Below are 18,472 nucleotides of genomic sequence, written 5' to 3'. Positions count from 1 at the left end.
CTTTGCCCCCCAAGCAAAATCAGCCTCATCTTTTAACCGAAGTAAAGGAGTGAATAAATTCACCTTCCCAGACAAGTTGCAAATAAATCTCCTTAAATAATTCACCTTGCCCAAAAACTTCTGCAATTCCTTCTTGCAAGTTGGGGCTTGTATTTTCTTGATGGATTCGATCTTTTTAGGATCAATCTCAACACCTTTTTCATGCACTACACAGCTCAAGAATTTCCCAGCCGATACACCAAAAGCACATTTGAGTGGATTCATCTTTAAACCATACCGACACATTCTTTCCAATGCAAGTCTCAAATCAGCCAAATGGGATTCAGGCCTGGCCGATTTCACAATAATGTCATTGATATATAGTTCCAGCACTACTCCAAGGAAATCATGAAAAATTAAATTCATAGCCCTTTGATAAGTAGCACCAGCATTTTTTAGACCAAACATCATAACGATCCACTCAAACAAACCGACAAATCCTGGACACACAAAAGCCGTTTTGGATACATCCTCTTCGACCATAAAAATTTGATTGTATCCAGCATTGCCATCAAGAAAGCTAATCATTCTATGACCAGATGCAGCATTAATAAGTACATCGGCTATAGGTATAGGATATTCATCTTTAGGCGAAGCTCTATTAAGATCTCTAAAATCAGTGCACACACAGAGCTTGCCTGTACCTTTCTTTTCAACAGGCACAATGTTAGAAACCCAATCAGCATATCGATAAGGCCTAATAAACTTAGCATCAAGTAACTGATTGATTTCCTCTTTCACTTGGTCATAAATAATAGGATTAAAACGTCTAGCAGGTTGTTTATGAGGCCTAAAACTAGGTTTGATAGGCAGTCAATGCTCAACTAACTCGTGGCTTAAACCAAGCATTTCAGTATAATTCCATGCAAAACAGTCGACATACTCTTTCAATAATTTTATCAAATCAGCCTTAAAAACAAGCTCAAAATTCTTGTTTACAAACGTCAGCCTTGGTATAGTACCATCACCAGTATCCACCTCCTCTAAAGGATCAATCGACGTAAACCCTTGTCCTAATTTACTCATGTCATCAATATCCTCAATGGCCTCACACCTATCGTTCTTTCACGCCCGATAGTGCTCTAGCCTCTGTTGCAGCCATTCTAGATTTACAACCATTACATCACATAGCTGATCATCAATTAGCTTTAATATAGCAGCAATAAAGCCATCCTTTGTGTAACTAATGTACTCATAATTAGAAAGATCTATGCCAGATAAGCACCTAACATTATCGTGAGCACTCATGGTAGAACTATCGGCCACAACAACAAAAGCCGACGTATCACCATGAACAACCTCCACTTCGTCGCCAATCCACTAAATCAAGCATTGATGCAACGTAGAAGGAACACATTGATTTGCATGTATCCAATCACGATCCAAGATTAAGCTGAAGTTACCTTGGGTTTTGGCGACGAAGAAAGCAGTAGCCAACGTCTTACTCCCAACGGTGAGCTCCATAGAGACGACGCCTTTAGCTCCTATAGGCTCGCCTCCTCCCACACCGCTAAAAATCATGTTGCTCTTGATCAGCTCCTCATCTGAACCTCCCAAGTTCTTGAACAAAGAATAGGGCATCAAATTGACAATTTCCCTACCAACATTCGAGAAATCGGCTTCCCATTGATGTGACCTCGCATGTACAATGCCTTCAGATGATTTTCAGTGGCTTTAGGCTTCTGGAATACTGCTTCCTTAGGCCCAAAGTCAAGATGAGCCAAATCCTCTTCCGAGAGCGCATAGCCATCCATTGATATATGAACTACATTTATGTCCAGCGTCATTCTCTCAGGAGAAGAACTAAAATCAACAAGTTGTTCATTGTCCTTCATCTCATGGATTGATGCCAACTCGCCATCGCAAGCCATAGGGTCAAAAAGAGCAAAAATGGGTGATGTTTCTGACAGGACCGGTCTGACCGGTTTAGAAGCTGGCTCAGATGCTTCGACCGGTCTGACCGGTGTGGCCTGAGCGTCGGCCTTGGCTCTCCACTCCTTCCTTTGAGGCGCCATGGGTCTGTATTTGTTGAATGCCTTGTTCCTCTGTTTCTCTTGCTCCTGTTCCCTTCTCTCTTGTAGCCTTAGCCTCTGCAACTTCCTCCTTTGCGTGCGAGTTAACCCAGAAGGGCACCACCTTGATAGGAAGTATTAAGAATTTGACCCATTGCTGCTAGCTTCAGGATCATTGGCAGCGGGTACCCTCTGAACAGGAGCTACAACCAGATCGCTCGTGGCAATCAGTCTTCCCACATTAGCTTCAACGAGAATTCCCAAATACCCAATCTGGATAGTAGCCTCTTTTTTGCACTCCTCTGGGTCTACTTCTACGTTCTGAACTTCACCCTCCTTCTGCTTGGGACGATACATCTTCTTAGGAGGGGAAACGCGCGGCACCTTAGCAAACTGGTCTGACCGGTCAGGGTGGACCGGTCTGACTGGTCGGGTCTGCTGACCCCGGCTATATGAATGAGGTGTTGGGATACGAGGTAGGCTACGCTAGCACAAAACAAAAATTTTTCTACCGCGTAAACTAGGAAAACTGCCGTATATGGATCACGGGATTACCACTCGACGTACTGGTGCAGAAGATGTAGAATCACGTCGGGGCAGCGAAGTCGATCAGCGTAGTCGAACACGTAGTCGATCACGTCGACATCGAGCAGCTCCTCAGCAGCTCGTCCACATGCAGCAAGGTCGTCCTCGTGTCGCGGCTCGTCGTTGGCTCGTCGTGGCTTGTTGGCGGCTCGTCCAAGTGCTGCAGGTGCAACACCTCCAAGGTATCCACACGTGCAGGGAGGAAGCGTCGCAAGCCGGATTGCTAGGTCCGCGAGTTGCAATAGGGCGAGGGCGTGGGAGGCGTGGCAGATGTGTTTTTAGCCAAAAGGGATGAAACCCTAGGGCGCCCCACCCCTCTATTTATAGAGGTTCCTGACGGGCCTCTGGGTCCGAGGCCCATTAGTACTTCTAAACCTGGTCCAACTCGGATCATATCCGAATTGGGCTTCCAGCCCGTTAAGTGTGTGACCCTATGGGTTTGGATACGTATGGACATGGTCCGAGTATTCCTACTCGGCCCAATAGTCGGTAGCGGCCTCTAGCAAGACGTGCCAACTCCTATACGCACACGAAGATTATATCAGACGAACCATCACAACATCACGTACATGTTATTCCCTTTGCCTCATGATATTTGGTCTAGCTTCAAGCCGACCGCTCTTTCTCGATCCTGTGATTTGGAATCCCTTTGTAGGTTAACTCTTAACCGTATGTAGCATGGCCATGCATTTTCGGATCCGATCACTCGAGGGGCCCAGAGATATCACTCTCAATCAGAGAGGGGCAAATCCCATCTTGATTGACCATGCCTCACAGCATGCTTCCTGACAAACTCGAAAGCTACCTTTTTAACTACCCTGTTATGGTGTAGCGTTTGATAGCCCCTAAGTAAGTCGATCCACATCTTGAGTACATGCGACAATCTCAGGTCTAAGGACAAAGCTTACATGTTGTGTAAAGAGAGAACTACTTCTCGCGTTGGGTTAGTCCTAGCACATGTCTCTACATGTGCCCACATTATTAGTTTGACATCTCCATATCCATGACTTGCGAAACATAGTCATCAACTAATACATGTGCTAGTCTAATATTCATGTGTGTCCTCACATGAACTCCGACTAGGGATAACTTTAGAATAACCATACAAGTAAATAGTTTCATATACAATTCACATAATTGCAAATCAATTTAAGTAGCCTTTTAATGGATATTCAATGAACACAATATATAAATCATGGATACAATCAGATATCATCATCTCTATGATTACCTCTAGGGCATACCTCCAACACGAGGTGCCCATCGGCCATGCACGGGGTGCGAGGTTCTATCCAAAACTGACTTTCTGGAACCTCCCCATCCAGGATGGAAAGACGGCTGCTGTATGGATTGGTAGAGCACCCACATCACCCCATTATCATCCCACACCGAGCATGGACGACTTGACATTGTAGGAGCCCAAGATGTGGAGGGATGCTACCTTTGCTTCACCTGGTCGCTCCTCTGTCTAACAACCGCTCTCGGGGGCGAACCTTGCTTTCTTGGTGAGCAGGTGACCTCATTCTCTTTTTTACCGGCCGATCACTTGTAACGGCCTTTTCTTTGGTATACTTGTTCAGAAGCATATCAAAGGTGACTTTCTGCCTAGGGCTGCTCCCCTGCTCCCCTGGTCTCCGGAACCGGTCTAACTGGTCCAGCCTGACCGACCGGCTCGGACGACTTTTGGCCAGATCCCGAGTGTGAGGCTTGCCCCCCGTGTCCATAGGCTTTCACAGTAACCTTGAATGACTCTCTGCCATCTTGAGTCCTTTCACACACTACTTTCCTCATCCATTCTTTGCCTCTCAAATCGGGCTTCTCTTCCCCAATTATCACATTTTTCCCTTAGTTGCTTCAGTTTGATGCGGCCAAACCAGCACCTTGGGTTGCTGAATATCCATTGTGTTGATAGGAAAAGGTGTCTTGTCCACTTGCATTTTATGGAAAGTCAACCGGCCTTCATTTATAGCCGATTGAACTTGTCGACGAAACACATTGCAGTCATTAGTAGCATGAGAAAAACTGTTATCAAGTAGAGGCATGGTATGAGTTATTTTCAAGTGCCCAAGTTTAAGTAATTCATCAAAAATACGATCACACTTGGAAACATCAAAAGTAAATTTTACTTCTTCTTGCTGACTCTTTTGGGCTGGCTTAAGTGATGCACAAGAGTAAGATTTAGCTTTAGAAGGCCATACAAATTCAGTAATGTAAACTTCATTGTCATCATCGTTCGAACTATCGGAATCATACTCGATGTCATGCATATTAGACCAATGAGACTTAAAGCTATCTTTTTCTTTGGCAATTCTAAGTTCCATTGTTGAGGCCTTCATTAACACTTGTGCGGTAGTGTGAAGCTCAAAACCTTCTAGCCGATCTCTAATGGAGGATTTCAAACCCTTAAGCACGAGGTCGGCTAAATCACTATCGGTTAGTGGCAAATTAAAGCACCGATTTTTTATTTTTTTGAATCGTCTTATGTAATCAAAGACAGATTCTTCTTTGCCTTGCCTAACCGATGTCGAATCTGTCAATTTTAATTGAAAATTCTTGGTATAAAAATGATCATGAAATTTTTGCTCTAATTGTTCCCATGAATCAATAGAGTCGGGAGCTAAGGACGAGTACCAAGCGAAAGCGGTTCCAGTTAATGACAAGGAAAATAAATGAACGCGCAAAGCATTATAATATTCCGCCTTGCCTAGTTGAGCCAGATATTGACTAATATGTTCCCAAGTAGTTTGGTTATCTTCGCCACTAAATTTAACAAAATCAGGCATGCGCCAACCGACTGGGTAGGGAACGTAGTCAAAATCGGCTTGATACGGCTTTTGATATAATTTCGAACTCCTCTCTTTGCTTTGCATCAAAGATAACACCTCCTCTCTAAATTTCCTAATCTCGCGAAGGGAGGGTATCTCTAAGTGCTCTTGGGCTGATGAATTCACGGTGCTCACATGGGGTGGGTTGCCGTTCTGAATGCGGTGCAAATCAGAAAACACGTCATTCGAGATCCCTCTAGATGCCACAACGCTATTGGGGATTGGAGGAAGCGTGTATGCTATCGTGCCAAACGAGGATGGGTTAACCCCAAACTCACCAACATGGTCAGAAGCGACCGAGCTGGGCACAACAGCGATCGACACTGACGTTTCAGGGACGACGGTCAGCTGGCCGGCCTGAAAGGCCTGACCGGTCTGACCGATCGCCTAGACCGGCCTGACCGATCTCCTAGACCGGTTTGCCCCAAATAGAAGCTCAATGGCATGCCGTATGCAAGGTTTTCAGGGATGGCTCCCATATTTGCTAGTGAACTAGTTTGTGTAGCCCCACGCGAGTCAACTTGCAAAAAGTCATTTTTATTATAAGAAATGGATTTATTTCCTACAAGTTGATCTATCCGAGCCATTAATGTATTAGTGATCCTATTTTGATGAGCAAGACTTTTACGGAGCTCATCATTAACAGCGGCATGGTCGGAGGGGAAGATAACTTACATTGCGTACTTCTTCGACCATGCTGTCTTTCATCTTGATCGCGGGCAACTCGAAGTCTTGCACTCTCGTCGTCTTGCCCTTGCGATCTTTCTTGACGCCCACGAGATATTGTATCTTGACGTATTCCTGGAGCGCTGCAAGATTCCGTTGCTCCTCCTCACTGAGATCTTCCACGGAAGCCATGATGATATTATCTTTGTCGATGTCCGTATTAGATTCCATCTTGCTAGGGTCTTCCGGAACAGTTATAGAAACCAGATCTTTCTTTCCCCAGCAGAGTCGTCAAAATGTGTTGACGCTTTTTCTGATCAACACACGAGTGCGCTAGCTCGCGCGTGTGTTAGGCAATACCTCGTCGGTGCCTCAGCACCTGGCCGGTCAGACCGGTCAGGCAGGCTAGTCGGACCAGTTTGATGCTGGGCGTCGCGAAAACCTAAGAACGCCGCCTCGGGAGGGACCCCGTCGGAGATGGCGTGCCTAGGATTGCTCTAAAATCGGTTAGGCCACTCAGAGCTTCCTCAACCGCCGTCGAGACGAAGGAGGAAAGCAAGGGGGTTGGAAAAGCTAGGGTTTGGAGATAAAAGGTAAAAGTTTGTTTGTCGATTGGGTATTAGCTCTCAATCGGCCAAGGCCCTCTATATTTATATTTATAGGGTGGGAAGCCTTTTTCCGCAAGAAAGTCCAGCGTTCAACTCCAATTCAGCTATACCTCTCAATTTCTTTTCGGACTCAGACAAGCCGGTCTGACCGGTCAGGCAAGCCGGTCTGACCGGTCAGGCAAACCGGTCAGACCGGTTTTGTCTGCCAGATCGGCTTTTGAGGCGGCGCTGCCATTTTGGGCGTCAACGACAGCCATGCAGAGTAACGTCACTTTTCTTAGGCCCACGTAGCTGGCGCCATCTCAATTATTGGCGCGCTGCTACTGTTGAACACGATACCATCCACAGCCAGCCAGTGAGGTAGTCTGGCGGTGGTAATTGGTATACAGTGTCTACCACCTCTCCACTGCTCCTGCGCAACCCAAAGGATAGAGAGAGAGAGAGAGAGAGCGCCATGGCCAAGGCTCACGTCCTCGTGCTGCCGTTCCCGGCGCAGGGCCATGTCACCCCTCTCATGGAGCTCTCCCACCGCCTGGTCGACCACGGCTTCGAGGTCACCTTCGTCAACACCGAGGTGAACCACGCGCTGGTCGTCGGCGCGCTGCAGGCGGCGGCGGGCGGCGGCACGTCGGCGCTGGCCGGCATCCACCTGGAGTCCATCTCGGACGGGGTGGCAGACGATGAGGACCGCAAGGACCTCAACAAGCTCATCGACTGCTGCACCAGACACATGCCGGGGCACCTGGAGAGGCTCATCGCCGAAATGGAGGCGGCCGGGAGGCCCAAGGTGAAGTGGCTCGTCCCCGACGTGTGCATGTGGTGGTCCTTCGACGTCGCCAAAAAGTTCGGCATCCGCGTGGCCTCGTTCTGGCCGGCGGCGGTGGCGTGCTTAGCCATTAGCCTCAAGATCCCCAAGCTGACAGAGGAAGGGCTCCTCAACAACAAGGGTTAGTACGAAATATGTTAAAGATCTATTGCTTCTGATCATACTCTTTCTTCCCTCTATTTAATTGTTATTAGTTATGGTTTTTCGTTTGATCATGGACATATATAGATAAGATAAGGGGGTGTTTGGGAAACACCTCCTAAAGTTTAGGACATGTCACATCGGATCTAATTAGAAGTATTAAATATAGTTTAATTACAAAACTAATTGCACAGATGGAGTCTAATTTGCGAGACGAATCTATTAAGTCTAATTAGTCCATGATTTGACAATGTGGTGTTACAGTAACCAGTTGCTAATGATAGATTAATTAGACTTAATAGATTCGTCTCGCGAATTAGTATAGGGGTTCTGCAGTTAGTTTTATAATTAGCTTATGTTTAGTCCTCCTAATTAGCGTCCGAACATCCGATGTGACACTCCTAAAGTTTAGTACCTCGTATCCAAACAACCCCTAAGATAAAGAGTTCTGACCTGCTACTATAAGATAAGAGGCCAGTGTGCAAAGTGGCAGAGCTTGCCAAATGAATTGATAGAAAGCAAATAGGTCGTGGAACCTGCTTGGACAAGTTTTGGAGGTCAAGGAGCATGGCCTACCTTGGCTGAAAACAAGGCTAGATACTTGATACTATGCACTTAACCAAAAGATAAGATTTGAACTTATTAAAACTCTAATTGCACAATTAATATTATCAAGGGGTGGATTGGATGCTGCTAAGAAAATGGCCTTCTGTACCGGTTGGGAATCCTTTTAGTACCGATTGTGCAACCAGTACTACTAGTTCGGTACTAAAGGGGCCCTTTAGTACCGGTTGAAATAACCGGTACTAAAAGGGTATTAAAAAATTAAAAAAAATCCCGACCTCCCTCCCCCTGTCCCCCCTCCCACCCGGCCCCTGCCACCGCCCTCCCTCCTCCTGCCAGCCCCCGCCGCCCTCCGCCCGGCCAGCCCCCGCCGCCGGCCCCGCCCCCTGCCGCCCCCGCCCTCCCGTCCTCCCGCGCGCTAGCCGGCTCCTGCCCTCCTGCCGCCCCCTCCCTCCCTCACCCCCCCCCCCCCCCGCTCGCCCGCCGCCACCTCACCTCGCCCCGTCGCTGCCCCTCACTGCCGGTGAGGGGCAAGCGGGGGAGGAAGGGGAGGGAAGGCAGACGACGAGCGGAGGGTGTTGAGATGGATGGATGGATATATGGATAAGAAGCTAAGTGGCGGCAGCGGGTAGCGGGGGCATCGGCGGACGAGAACGCTTTAGTACCGAGTGGGAGCTCCACCCGATACTAAAGGTCATCCATTAGTACCGGGTGGAGGCTCCACCCGATACTAATGTGCTTTAGGGCCACCCGGTAGTAATGGGTGACCTTTAGTACTGGAGCCTCCCAACCGGTACTAAATGGGGTCACGGGAAACTGTACGTTAGATCTGGTACTAATGCTCACATTAGTACCGGGTAAAAAACCAACTGTGTTGGATGAAAGGTTATTTCTTTAGTAGTGGGACCAACTGAAATAACTTGTAAGAGTAAATTGAACATAAATTTTTTTTAGGGTGTCAGGTAGATAAAGTGGCTGAAATAGTAAAATAGATATTTTGCCTTTTATTTATAATGGCAGATGAATGTAGCATGGAAGCATATTAGATCATGACTATTATATTGCTGTCAACAGTGATCGAGTCCACAAAATGTACGACTAAATGTCTTTGCTTTAGTTTTGGAATTTCTAGGATTTCTTTTTTAAGTGTATCTTATAAAGATTAATATTGAGGCTTCCAAAGAGTTTCCGGTTAGTGGTAGTAGGATGAAAGAGCCCCAACATTGGCTAAATGAACTTTGTTAAAGAAGGCAATTTTGTAGTGAGAGTTTAGAGTAATAATTTTGAACATCTCCAACAATTGGATAAATGCGGACTTAAACATTAGCGTTGGATATTAGCCAACTTGTTTTAAGGTTTGAAATATAGTTTGACTCAACATTACTGTATTGGAGGATTTTCTTAGAGCATCCACATTAATTCTCACGAGACACTCTAGAAAAAGATAAATTTTAGATATTCTCAAAGAAATCAGAAACATTCTGCCATGAATCCAATGTGCTATATTCATCATAGCCATGGATCTACTATATTTTCAAAAAAAATACCCACCTCTACCATTTATAAAAATAGTGTTCAGTAACACCTAAATCTAAATTATCCACCTTTACCATTATAAAATATAACATAGTAATCCCTAAAATTCAGCTAAACTACTCACTTAATCACCTAAATTTGCATCTAAATTACCCAAATCTTCCATTATTAATTAAAAAAAATCCCAAAACTGAATTTAAATCATTTACATATATCATTATTGTAAAAAATCATAAATTACACCATGATTCTAAATTATATATTTCTACCATTGTTAATACAGAAAATAAAAATTTAATATACCTATGCACATGTATGGAGGACATGATGAAATATCGATTTCCATGTTAAACACGCAACTCAGACTAAGGTTTCAACTACCAATAGTTAATATAGATGAAACATTGTGTACAATAATTAATAAATTATTAACTAAAATCGATCGTGAATGAATAAAGATAAGTGCGTATCTATATGAGTGTTGTATTAGAATATTTAACAAATAAATGAGAGGAAGCGTTTGATAAATAATCTTGATTATTAGTTGGAGTCACTAATTTGGTTATGAATTTCTAACACCTGCGCCTCTCTAGCTGCGGTAGTACGGGTGGACGGACCGGCTTACTCAATTTTAAATTGTTTTTAAGCACATTACTTCCAAAAATTAAAAAAATAACCAAGCAATGCGATCTGGTCAATGAACTATTGCATAGGCCCACGTAGCTGGCGCCATTTAATTTGACGTGCTGCTGCCCATCTAGCCCTCGAGGTAGTCAGGCCAGTCGCAGCTGCTCTTGCCTCTTGTGCAACCCAGAGGGAGAGAGAGAGAGAGAGAGCGCCATGGCCAAGGCTCACATCCTCGTGCTGCCGTTCCCGGCGCAGGGCCATGTCACCCCGCTCATGGAGCTCTCCCACCGCCTGGTCGACCACGGCTTCGAGGTCACCTTCGTCAACACCGAAGCGCATCACGCGCTGGTCGTCGGCGCGCTGCAGGCGGCGGGCGGCACGTCGGCGCTGGCCGGCATACACCTGGCGTCCATCTCCGACGGGGTGGAAGACGACGAGGACCGCAAGGACATCAGCAAGCTCGTCGACACCTACGCCCGTCACATGCCGGGGCACCTGGAGCGGCTCGTCGCCGAAATGGAGGCGGCCGGGAGGCCCAAGGTGAAGTGGCTCGTCTCCGACGTGTACGCGTGGTGGTCCTTGAACGTCGCCAAAAGGTTAGGCATCCGGGTGGCCTCATTCTGGCCGGGGTCGGCGGCGTGCTTAGCTATTAATCTCAAGATCCCCAAGTTGACAGAGGAAGGGCTCCTCAACAACAAGGGTTAGCTATTAATCTTACCTTTCTTTTTGCTTCTCATACTCTTTCGTCCCTCGAACTATTAATCGACAAAGGACGTGTAGTAGTGAAAACAATAAGTTGAAGTTTTCTCTATTTGAATTCGGATACGGAATGCATTCCGACCTCTGCTGGTGGCACATTTGTACTGTGGCAGGTTGGCCAGAGCGGGACGAGACGTTCCAACTTGCCCCCGGGATCCCGCCGCTCCACACGTCGCAGCTGCCGTGGAACAACGTCGGCGCGCCGGAGGGGCAGCCCATCATCTTCGAGCTGTTCATCCGGACCGACAGGCTCAGCGCCCTCGCCGAGATGGTGGTGTGCAACTCCTTCCACGAGGCCGAGGCCGGCGCGTTCAAGCTCCTGCCGCACGTCCTGCCCATCGGCCCGCTGTCCTCCGACAGGGAGTTCCGGAAGCCCGTCGGGCAGTTACTGCCGGAGGACACCCGGTGCCTCCGGTGGCTCGACGCCCAGCCCGACGGCTCCGTCGTGTACGTGGCGTTCGGCAGCTTCACCGTCTTCGACCCGTGCCAGTTCCAGGAGCTCGCGCTGGGGCTGGAGCTCACCGGCCGGCCGTTCCTCTGGGTGGTGCGCCCGAACTTCACGACCGGCGAGCTGAGCAAGGCGTGGTTCGACGAGTTCCTGGCCCGCGTCGCCGGCAAGGGCATGGTGGTCAGCTGGTGCCCCCAGCAGCAGGTCCTGGCGCACCGTGCGGTGGCGTGCTTCGTGTCGCACTGCGGGTGGAACTCGACGATGGAGGGTGTCAGGAACGGCCTGCCGTTCCTGTGCTGGCCCTACTTCGCCGACCAGTACCTGGACCGGAACTACGTCACCGACGTGTGGAGGACCGGCCTGGCGGTGTCGCCCGACGCGGACGGAATCGTGACGAAGGAGGAGCTGAGGAGCAAGGTGGAGCAGGTCGTCGGTGATGCCGAGATCAAGGAGAGGGCGCGGGTGTTCAAGGACGCCGCTCGCCGGTGCATCAGCGAAGGAGGGTCCTCGTGCGAGAACTTCAACAGATTTGTGAACCTGCTAAGTGAATGAGGACTCGACTACCTCTACGCTTGCTCAGTGTGGAATCCTTTGCAGCTGCGTTTTGTACCTTATGTCACATACAGGTGCCGTGATTTGTTGTGTTCTTGGTGTTCTGTTTTGTCCATGGTCGATCACCAAATTGTTTTCAGATCGATCAGAATACTGGTGCTCCTTTAATAATTCACCAACGATTGGTAACTATCCAGCTTTTTTACATGCTTACAGTTACATGCATTGGATACGACTCCATCCACCAGGCCACCGGCATGCGCTACAGCATGCGTCAGGACATGGTCGCACCTGCATGACTACGAGTAGCAGTCTGAGCAAGCTGTAGCTTTCGTCGTTTTTACCATGCTTTCGATTCTCTCGACACATATTCTCGTGGGTTTATTTCTTCCGTCTAACTTTTTCGAAAAAAAAAATTCTTCCGTCAACCGTGCCCTCACGGCTCGGCACAAACACATTTTCGTTGGGGGTTTTCTTTCTATCTCAGTGTTGTCCTCGTTTCGTTTTGTTTTTCATGAAGTGAACAGCTAGAAGAGAGATGATACAATGCAAGCATACAGAGCGGCATGGCAGCTTAGATTTCTACGGACCAATCAAGTCAGAAACCTTCAATCTGACATACAAGAAAGCCCTTCCAACCGGAAAAAAAAAACAATGACAATTGGTTGAGATGATAACATCACGAGTTGGCGGTGACATCTGATTGAAGGCTCAGTCTCCCCTCATGTCCTTGTCGAGTGATCCACGTGCAGGCATAGTGGGTCAAAAAATAACCCTTGTTGGTATAACTCTCTACTCCCAATCCATTATTGTCTTTTTAATTTGACACTTCTCCAAAGCTAACATGTACCTTATGGATACAAATAATACCACGCGGTTCTCTCGATGGAGAGCGACTTGGTGTTGTTTTTTGGGCTACCAAAGACAATTAGTAATTGGTGTATGGTTTTGCATCTACAGCACATGAAATTAAGTCCAGCCCCAATGTTATCCTGTGGTTTTTAAAGGTCGAATGTCATATTTGATTAGTAATTTACTGCCAAATCAGAAAAAAATCATATGTGAATGCCCATGATACTAGCCGCTAGGTAGCGTATTTTTTTTTTCTTTTTGCTAATAAATGTGATACTCCCTGCACTACAAGTTGTACTTCATTTTTTAGATAAAACATTGATTGATAATTATTCTATTAATATATCATTTATATGATACGAAAATCATGATTATGAGTAAGTATTTTAATAGAAAGAAATAATTTTGTGTCATAGGAAAATTATGTATTTTACTATTACTAATTAGAAACCTACATGTTAATCTTTCAAAAGATGTAATAGAAAAAAGATAAAGTATTGAAAATATCAAGAAAATTTGAAGCATCCAGCCTTCAATTTTGTGGAAGTTAATCATCATTGATGACAATAGCCATAGAATCTAGTTATTTTATAAAAAAAAATTACTCACCCTATGCCATTATGAAATAAATTCTAAAATAATCTTCAAAATATATACCTAAATTATCTAATATAGAAATAACCTAAGGTAACCCCCTAATCTTCAACGAATTTACACATCTATGTCATATGAAATAAATCTAAAGTAATCCTCTAAATTTTTTATCTAAATTACCCACTTTCGCTGCTAAAATGTTTACCCACATATGCTACTATTAAATTGAACCTAAATGAACCCATTGCATCAAAATTATCTACATGGTTACATCTATATCATGAAAAAATAATATCCCAAAGTATTCCTATATATGCCCCTAAACTACCCATGTCTACCATTATTTATATAGAAAAAGAAACAACTCAAGATATACATGCATGTTGCGTGTCACCGTGCAGACTATGTATACATGCACATCATAAGTGACGAGCATATCTAGATTTAATGTCAAACATATAGCTGAAGCTAAGGTTTTAACTAAATACATGGCAAATACACATGAAAGTGCGATGCAAAACGAAAAAGCTATGGATAATGATAGAAAAGTATAGAGTAATCGGTAACTAAAGAGTATCCAAACTGATAAAGATAACAAAGTATCTATACGAGCAACTGCATAAGAATATGAACAAATGAGGAAGAGTAAAAATAAGCAATTTTGATTAGTTGTGACTTGTGAGTCCCACATGCATCCATGTTCAACTTATGTCTCTTACAGCTATAACCCGTGTAACTTATGTCAAAGACTTATCCTAACAAAACAAAATGTGTTTTTTATGAGCTTGATTTCGACAGCATGGAAAACACCATCCGGACATACACCTTTTTAGTTTGTTTAGGTATCATGTTAATTATGGAAAACACAACATTTTCCCTGCTTGCATCAGAAAATCAAAGAAGTATCGGTGTGCATTACAGTTTACCAAGAACACTTGGGACATCTTATCGCGCTGCTACTACAAAAAACTACTCCTCGAGGAAGGTGCAAACCAGTGTGGTGTGTGGAAGTGACATCCAGTAAAAGTAACTAGTCCTCGCGAGGCGCCAGGCCACTGCTCCTCTGCAACCGCGCGCGAGAGCTCCATGGCCAAGGGTCACATCCTCGTGCTGCCATTCCCGGCGCAGGGCCACGTGCCCACGTCACCCCGTTCATGGAGCTCTCCCACCGCCTGGTGGATCACGGCTTCGAGGTCACCTTCGTCAACACTGAAGTGGATCACTCGCTGCTGCTCGGTGCACTGCAGCCGGCGGGCGGCGCCGCAGCGCTGGGCGGCATCCACCTCGCGTCCATCCCTGACGGGCTGGCCGACAACGGCGACCGCAAGGACCTTAGCAAGGTCACGGACGCATGCTCTCGGCACATGCCGGGATACCTGGAGCGGCTCATCACCGAGATGGAGGCGGCCGGGAGGCCCAAGGTGAAGTGGCTAGTCGGCGACGTGGTCATGGGTCCTTGCTTCGAGGTTGCCAAGAAACTCGGCATCAGGGTCGCTTCGTTCTGGGCGGCGTCGGCGGAGTGCTTGGCAATCATGCTCGACGCCCCCAAGTTGATAGAGGAAGGACTCATCAACGACAAGGGTAAGTGCAGAACGGACACGAAATTTTAAATCTGACGATTCGTCTGGTGGTCTTGTTTGTCGAGCACGTTCTTAACCACGGGAACAACCCGATCGCATCGCATTCTGCAGGTTGCCCAGAGCGGGATGAGACGTTCCAGCTCGCCCCCGGGATGCCGCCGCTGCAGACGTCGCAGATGCCGTGCATGGACGGGATGAGCACGCCGGTGGGGCAACCGGCCATGTTCGAGCTGATCACAGGGTTCAACAAGTTCATCAACCTCGCCGAGGTGGTCGTCTGCAACTCGTTCGACGAGGCCGAGGTCGGCACGTTCAAGTGGCTCGACGCGCAGCCCGATCGGTCCGTCGTGTACGTGGCCTTTGGCAGCATGGCCATCTTCGACCCGCGCCAATTCGAGGAGCTGGCCGAGGGGCTGGAGCTCACCGGCTGGCCCTTCCTGTGGGTGGTAAGGCCGGACTTCACCGTCGGCCTGGAGAAGGCGTGGCTTGCCGAGTTCCAGCAACGCGTCGCCGCAACGGGCATCATCGTCAGCTGGTGTTCCCAGCAGCAGGTCACTGCAGCTGCTGATAGAAATTAAAAACTTGGCGATTGGGTATGTGAAGGATTGCTCTGTTCCATTCTGACAGGTCCTAGCGCATCGTGCGGTGGCGTGCTTCGTGTCCCACTGCGGGTGGAACTCGACCATGGAAGGTGTCAGGAAGGGGCTACCGTTCCTGTGCTGGCCCTACTTCTGCGACCAATACCTAGACCGGAGCTACATCACCAACGTTTGGAAGACCGGCGTCGCGGTGTCGCCTGGTGCAGACGGCATCGTGACGAAGGAGGAACTGAGGAGCAAGGTGGAGCAAGTCCTCGGCGACGGCAACGTCAAGGAGAGGGCGCGGCTCTTCATGGATGCTTCTCGCTGGTGCATCAGAGGAAGTGGATCATCATGTGAGAACTTCAGCAAGTTTGTGACCCTGCTAAGTGAATGAAAACAACGCACGCCTTCACAAGGGTGCATTTGGTTGCATGTATTAGGTGATCCTTACGTTGGTTGAGTATGAATTGTACCAACTCATTCAGGATGAAACCATCTCAGGGTGTGTTTGGTTGCATGTACTACATGATGCATGCACGGATGATCCTGGATGTGGTGATTCAACCAACTTGCTTGTACCGTATAGTTCACTCTTATTAGTAGAATAATGTATTAAGTAGGATGGCTTCATCCTGGATGAGTTGGTACAATTCACTTAACCAAACAAAAGGATATTATTATTTTAAATCATTTCATACATGAATCAAATGATACAACCAACAAAACACACCCTTAAACTAATTTTCCATAAAAAGTAACAATCATATAGTTAAAAAAGTTGGTTGAAACACGCCATGGAATCATCTATGTATCCACCATCTGATACATACAACCAAACACATCCTGATTTCTAAGTGCTTAATGGAATCAAAATCATAAAATCATGGCGTAACTCACTGAAACTTGCATATAGTTTATTGTTACAAATTGAACATCAGATCAAAGGACATATCCTTTTCACACAAAGAAGACTTTTTTTATAAAGCAGGTTGCAGCTTTAGGTTTCTTCCCTCAACATTTGTGCAGCCTGTTATTGTTTTCAAAGTTAACATTGGGCCGGTCCAAGTTTCTGGCACCAGCAGCTCGGTCCAAATGAAACCTCAGCCCATTGATTTTTTTGGGTTGGAGAGCAATGTAGGATGTGATGAATCAATCTTGATTTTAGGGATGAAACAATTCTATCTCTATGTTTTGTTAGATGGATGAGATAGTTGTATTTTTATTTTTGGTTGGAGGAACATGGATGGAATGATCAACTACTTCATTAACTACAATATAATCACAATAGGGTGACACATTTAACACCCCCTCCCCCCTCAATCTCCTCGGAGAACCTCCGATCCCCTCGGCCGAGAAGCACGTACGCAGCCCAAGGCACCCCCGTCATCCTGCTCGGCACCTACACCTGCGCCCCACCTCGCTCGATATTGCTAGCGCCCCACCCGTCGAACGATAGAGAGATGCAAAATGGAAGCTAGACGTCACCCACATGGAACGACTGAATTTTTGGTACTGATCCATCGCATCACACACCTCCTCGAGGTTATCACATATAGTCGTTTCCAGACTGTCTACATCGTGTGGCTATATAAAAACCTTCATGAATAGCAATAAGGGTTGATCAAGATGGTGGGATCACGAATTAGTGGTGACACTGGATTGAAGGTTCTATTTGAGCGATTGAGGTGCTGACAAAAGACACAATCCTTGCATATATCCTTGTACATACTCCCTCGTTTCAAATTGTAAGTTGTTTTAGTTTTTTTAGGTTCATAGATATTATTATGCATCTAGATATAGTGTATGTCTAGGTGCATAATAATATCTATGAATAAAAAAGTCAAAACGACCTACAATTTGGAACGGAGGGAGTATTGATTATAATGATGTGTGCACGTGCTGTGATAGCAAGCCATACCAACCGATTCAATTTATTTTTGCTGGAAAAATGTGGTTGAGACAAGAGTTCACAAGAGTTCATGACAATCACGTATTGAATGTTGATATTGCTAGTTGGAGTGAACCCGATGCCGATAGTGAAAGGGTTCAACACTACCAATTAGATCCACCAACAAACAGTTATGGGCATCACATCTTTGCTTGCTGATGAGTCCAACAAGTAGTGTATTTTTTTTATAAGGACAAGTAGTGTATTCCCTACGGAAAGTGATAGGATCCCGAGGTTTTACTACATTTCTTTTGAGAGAGCAACTACGGAAGGCAAATCATCAACCAACATCCAACTTCTCAGTATATGATGTAGCAAAACCCACATATTACATCAGAAGCTGCAAGGGCCGCGCAAACACATACATCAGAGTTACTAAGAATGCATTTTCGCAAAAAAAAAAAGAGAGAGTTACTTACAACGCACAAAAAAGACACAAGGAGAATATAACTTCTCATACAAACAAAACACAGGGCTATGACACTAGAAGAAGAGGCTTTACTACATGTTCATTCAAACTCAATGATTGATTTGGTGGAGCCATTGAAGCGGTAGTGATGTGCATCAGCTTGACAAGCTGAAAGTGAAAGCCAATTCTCTATAAATGAATCAATTATTACCTTAATACAATAGTGTTAAAAAAACTATCACGTTTGCTGAGAGGGTATAGAAATTATCACATTAATCAGAAAAAAGAGAAGAATATATATCATTAGATTTTATGAAGAT

The 18,472-nt window shown here is 46.1% G+C and overlaps 1 protein-coding gene and 1 non-coding gene across 5 annotated transcripts; both read left to right on the top strand.

Moving 5' to 3' along the window:
• The first annotated feature begins 7,090 nt into the window (after positions 1–7,090).
• On the top strand, positions 7,091–12,380 carry LOC117837841 (UDP-glycosyltransferase 83A1-like). Of its 4 annotated transcripts, XM_072290755.1 has the most exons (3): positions 7,543–7,682; positions 10,685–11,129; positions 11,302–12,380. In XM_072290755.1, the coding sequence occupies exons 2-3, from the start codon at positions 10,703–10,705 to the stop codon at positions 12,186–12,188; spliced, it is 1,314 nt and encodes a 437-aa protein (XP_072146856.1). In that variant the 5' UTR covers positions 7,543–7,682; positions 10,685–10,702; the 3' UTR covers positions 12,189–12,380. The 4 variants fall into 4 exon arrangements, with proteins under 4 accessions (XP_072146854.1, XP_072146856.1, XP_072146857.1 ...); XM_072290753.1 differs by lacking the exon at positions 10,685–11,129 and having other exon boundaries at positions 7,091–7,682; XM_072290756.1 differs by lacking the exon at positions 7,543–7,682 and having other exon boundaries at positions 8,804–11,025.
• A 2,104-nt stretch (positions 12,381–14,484) lies between these two features.
• Positions 14,485–16,485, top strand: LOC117840211 (UDP-glycosyltransferase 83A1). The gene is made up of 3 exons (XR_011897101.1): positions 14,485–15,215; positions 15,326–15,765; positions 15,842–16,485. It is a non-coding gene; the product is annotated as a UDP-glycosyltransferase 83A1 (transcript).
• Positions 16,486–18,472: the final 1,987 nt, after the last annotated feature.

This window comes from Setaria viridis, chromosome 9, assembly GCF_005286985.2.
Source record: "Setaria viridis chromosome 9, Setaria_viridis_v4.0, whole genome shotgun sequence".
Classification (NCBI taxonomy): Eukaryota; Viridiplantae; Streptophyta; class Magnoliopsida; order Poales; family Poaceae; genus Setaria; species Setaria viridis.
Note: the sequence above shows the minus strand (reverse complement) of the source record. Positions and strands in the feature narration are given on the sequence as shown.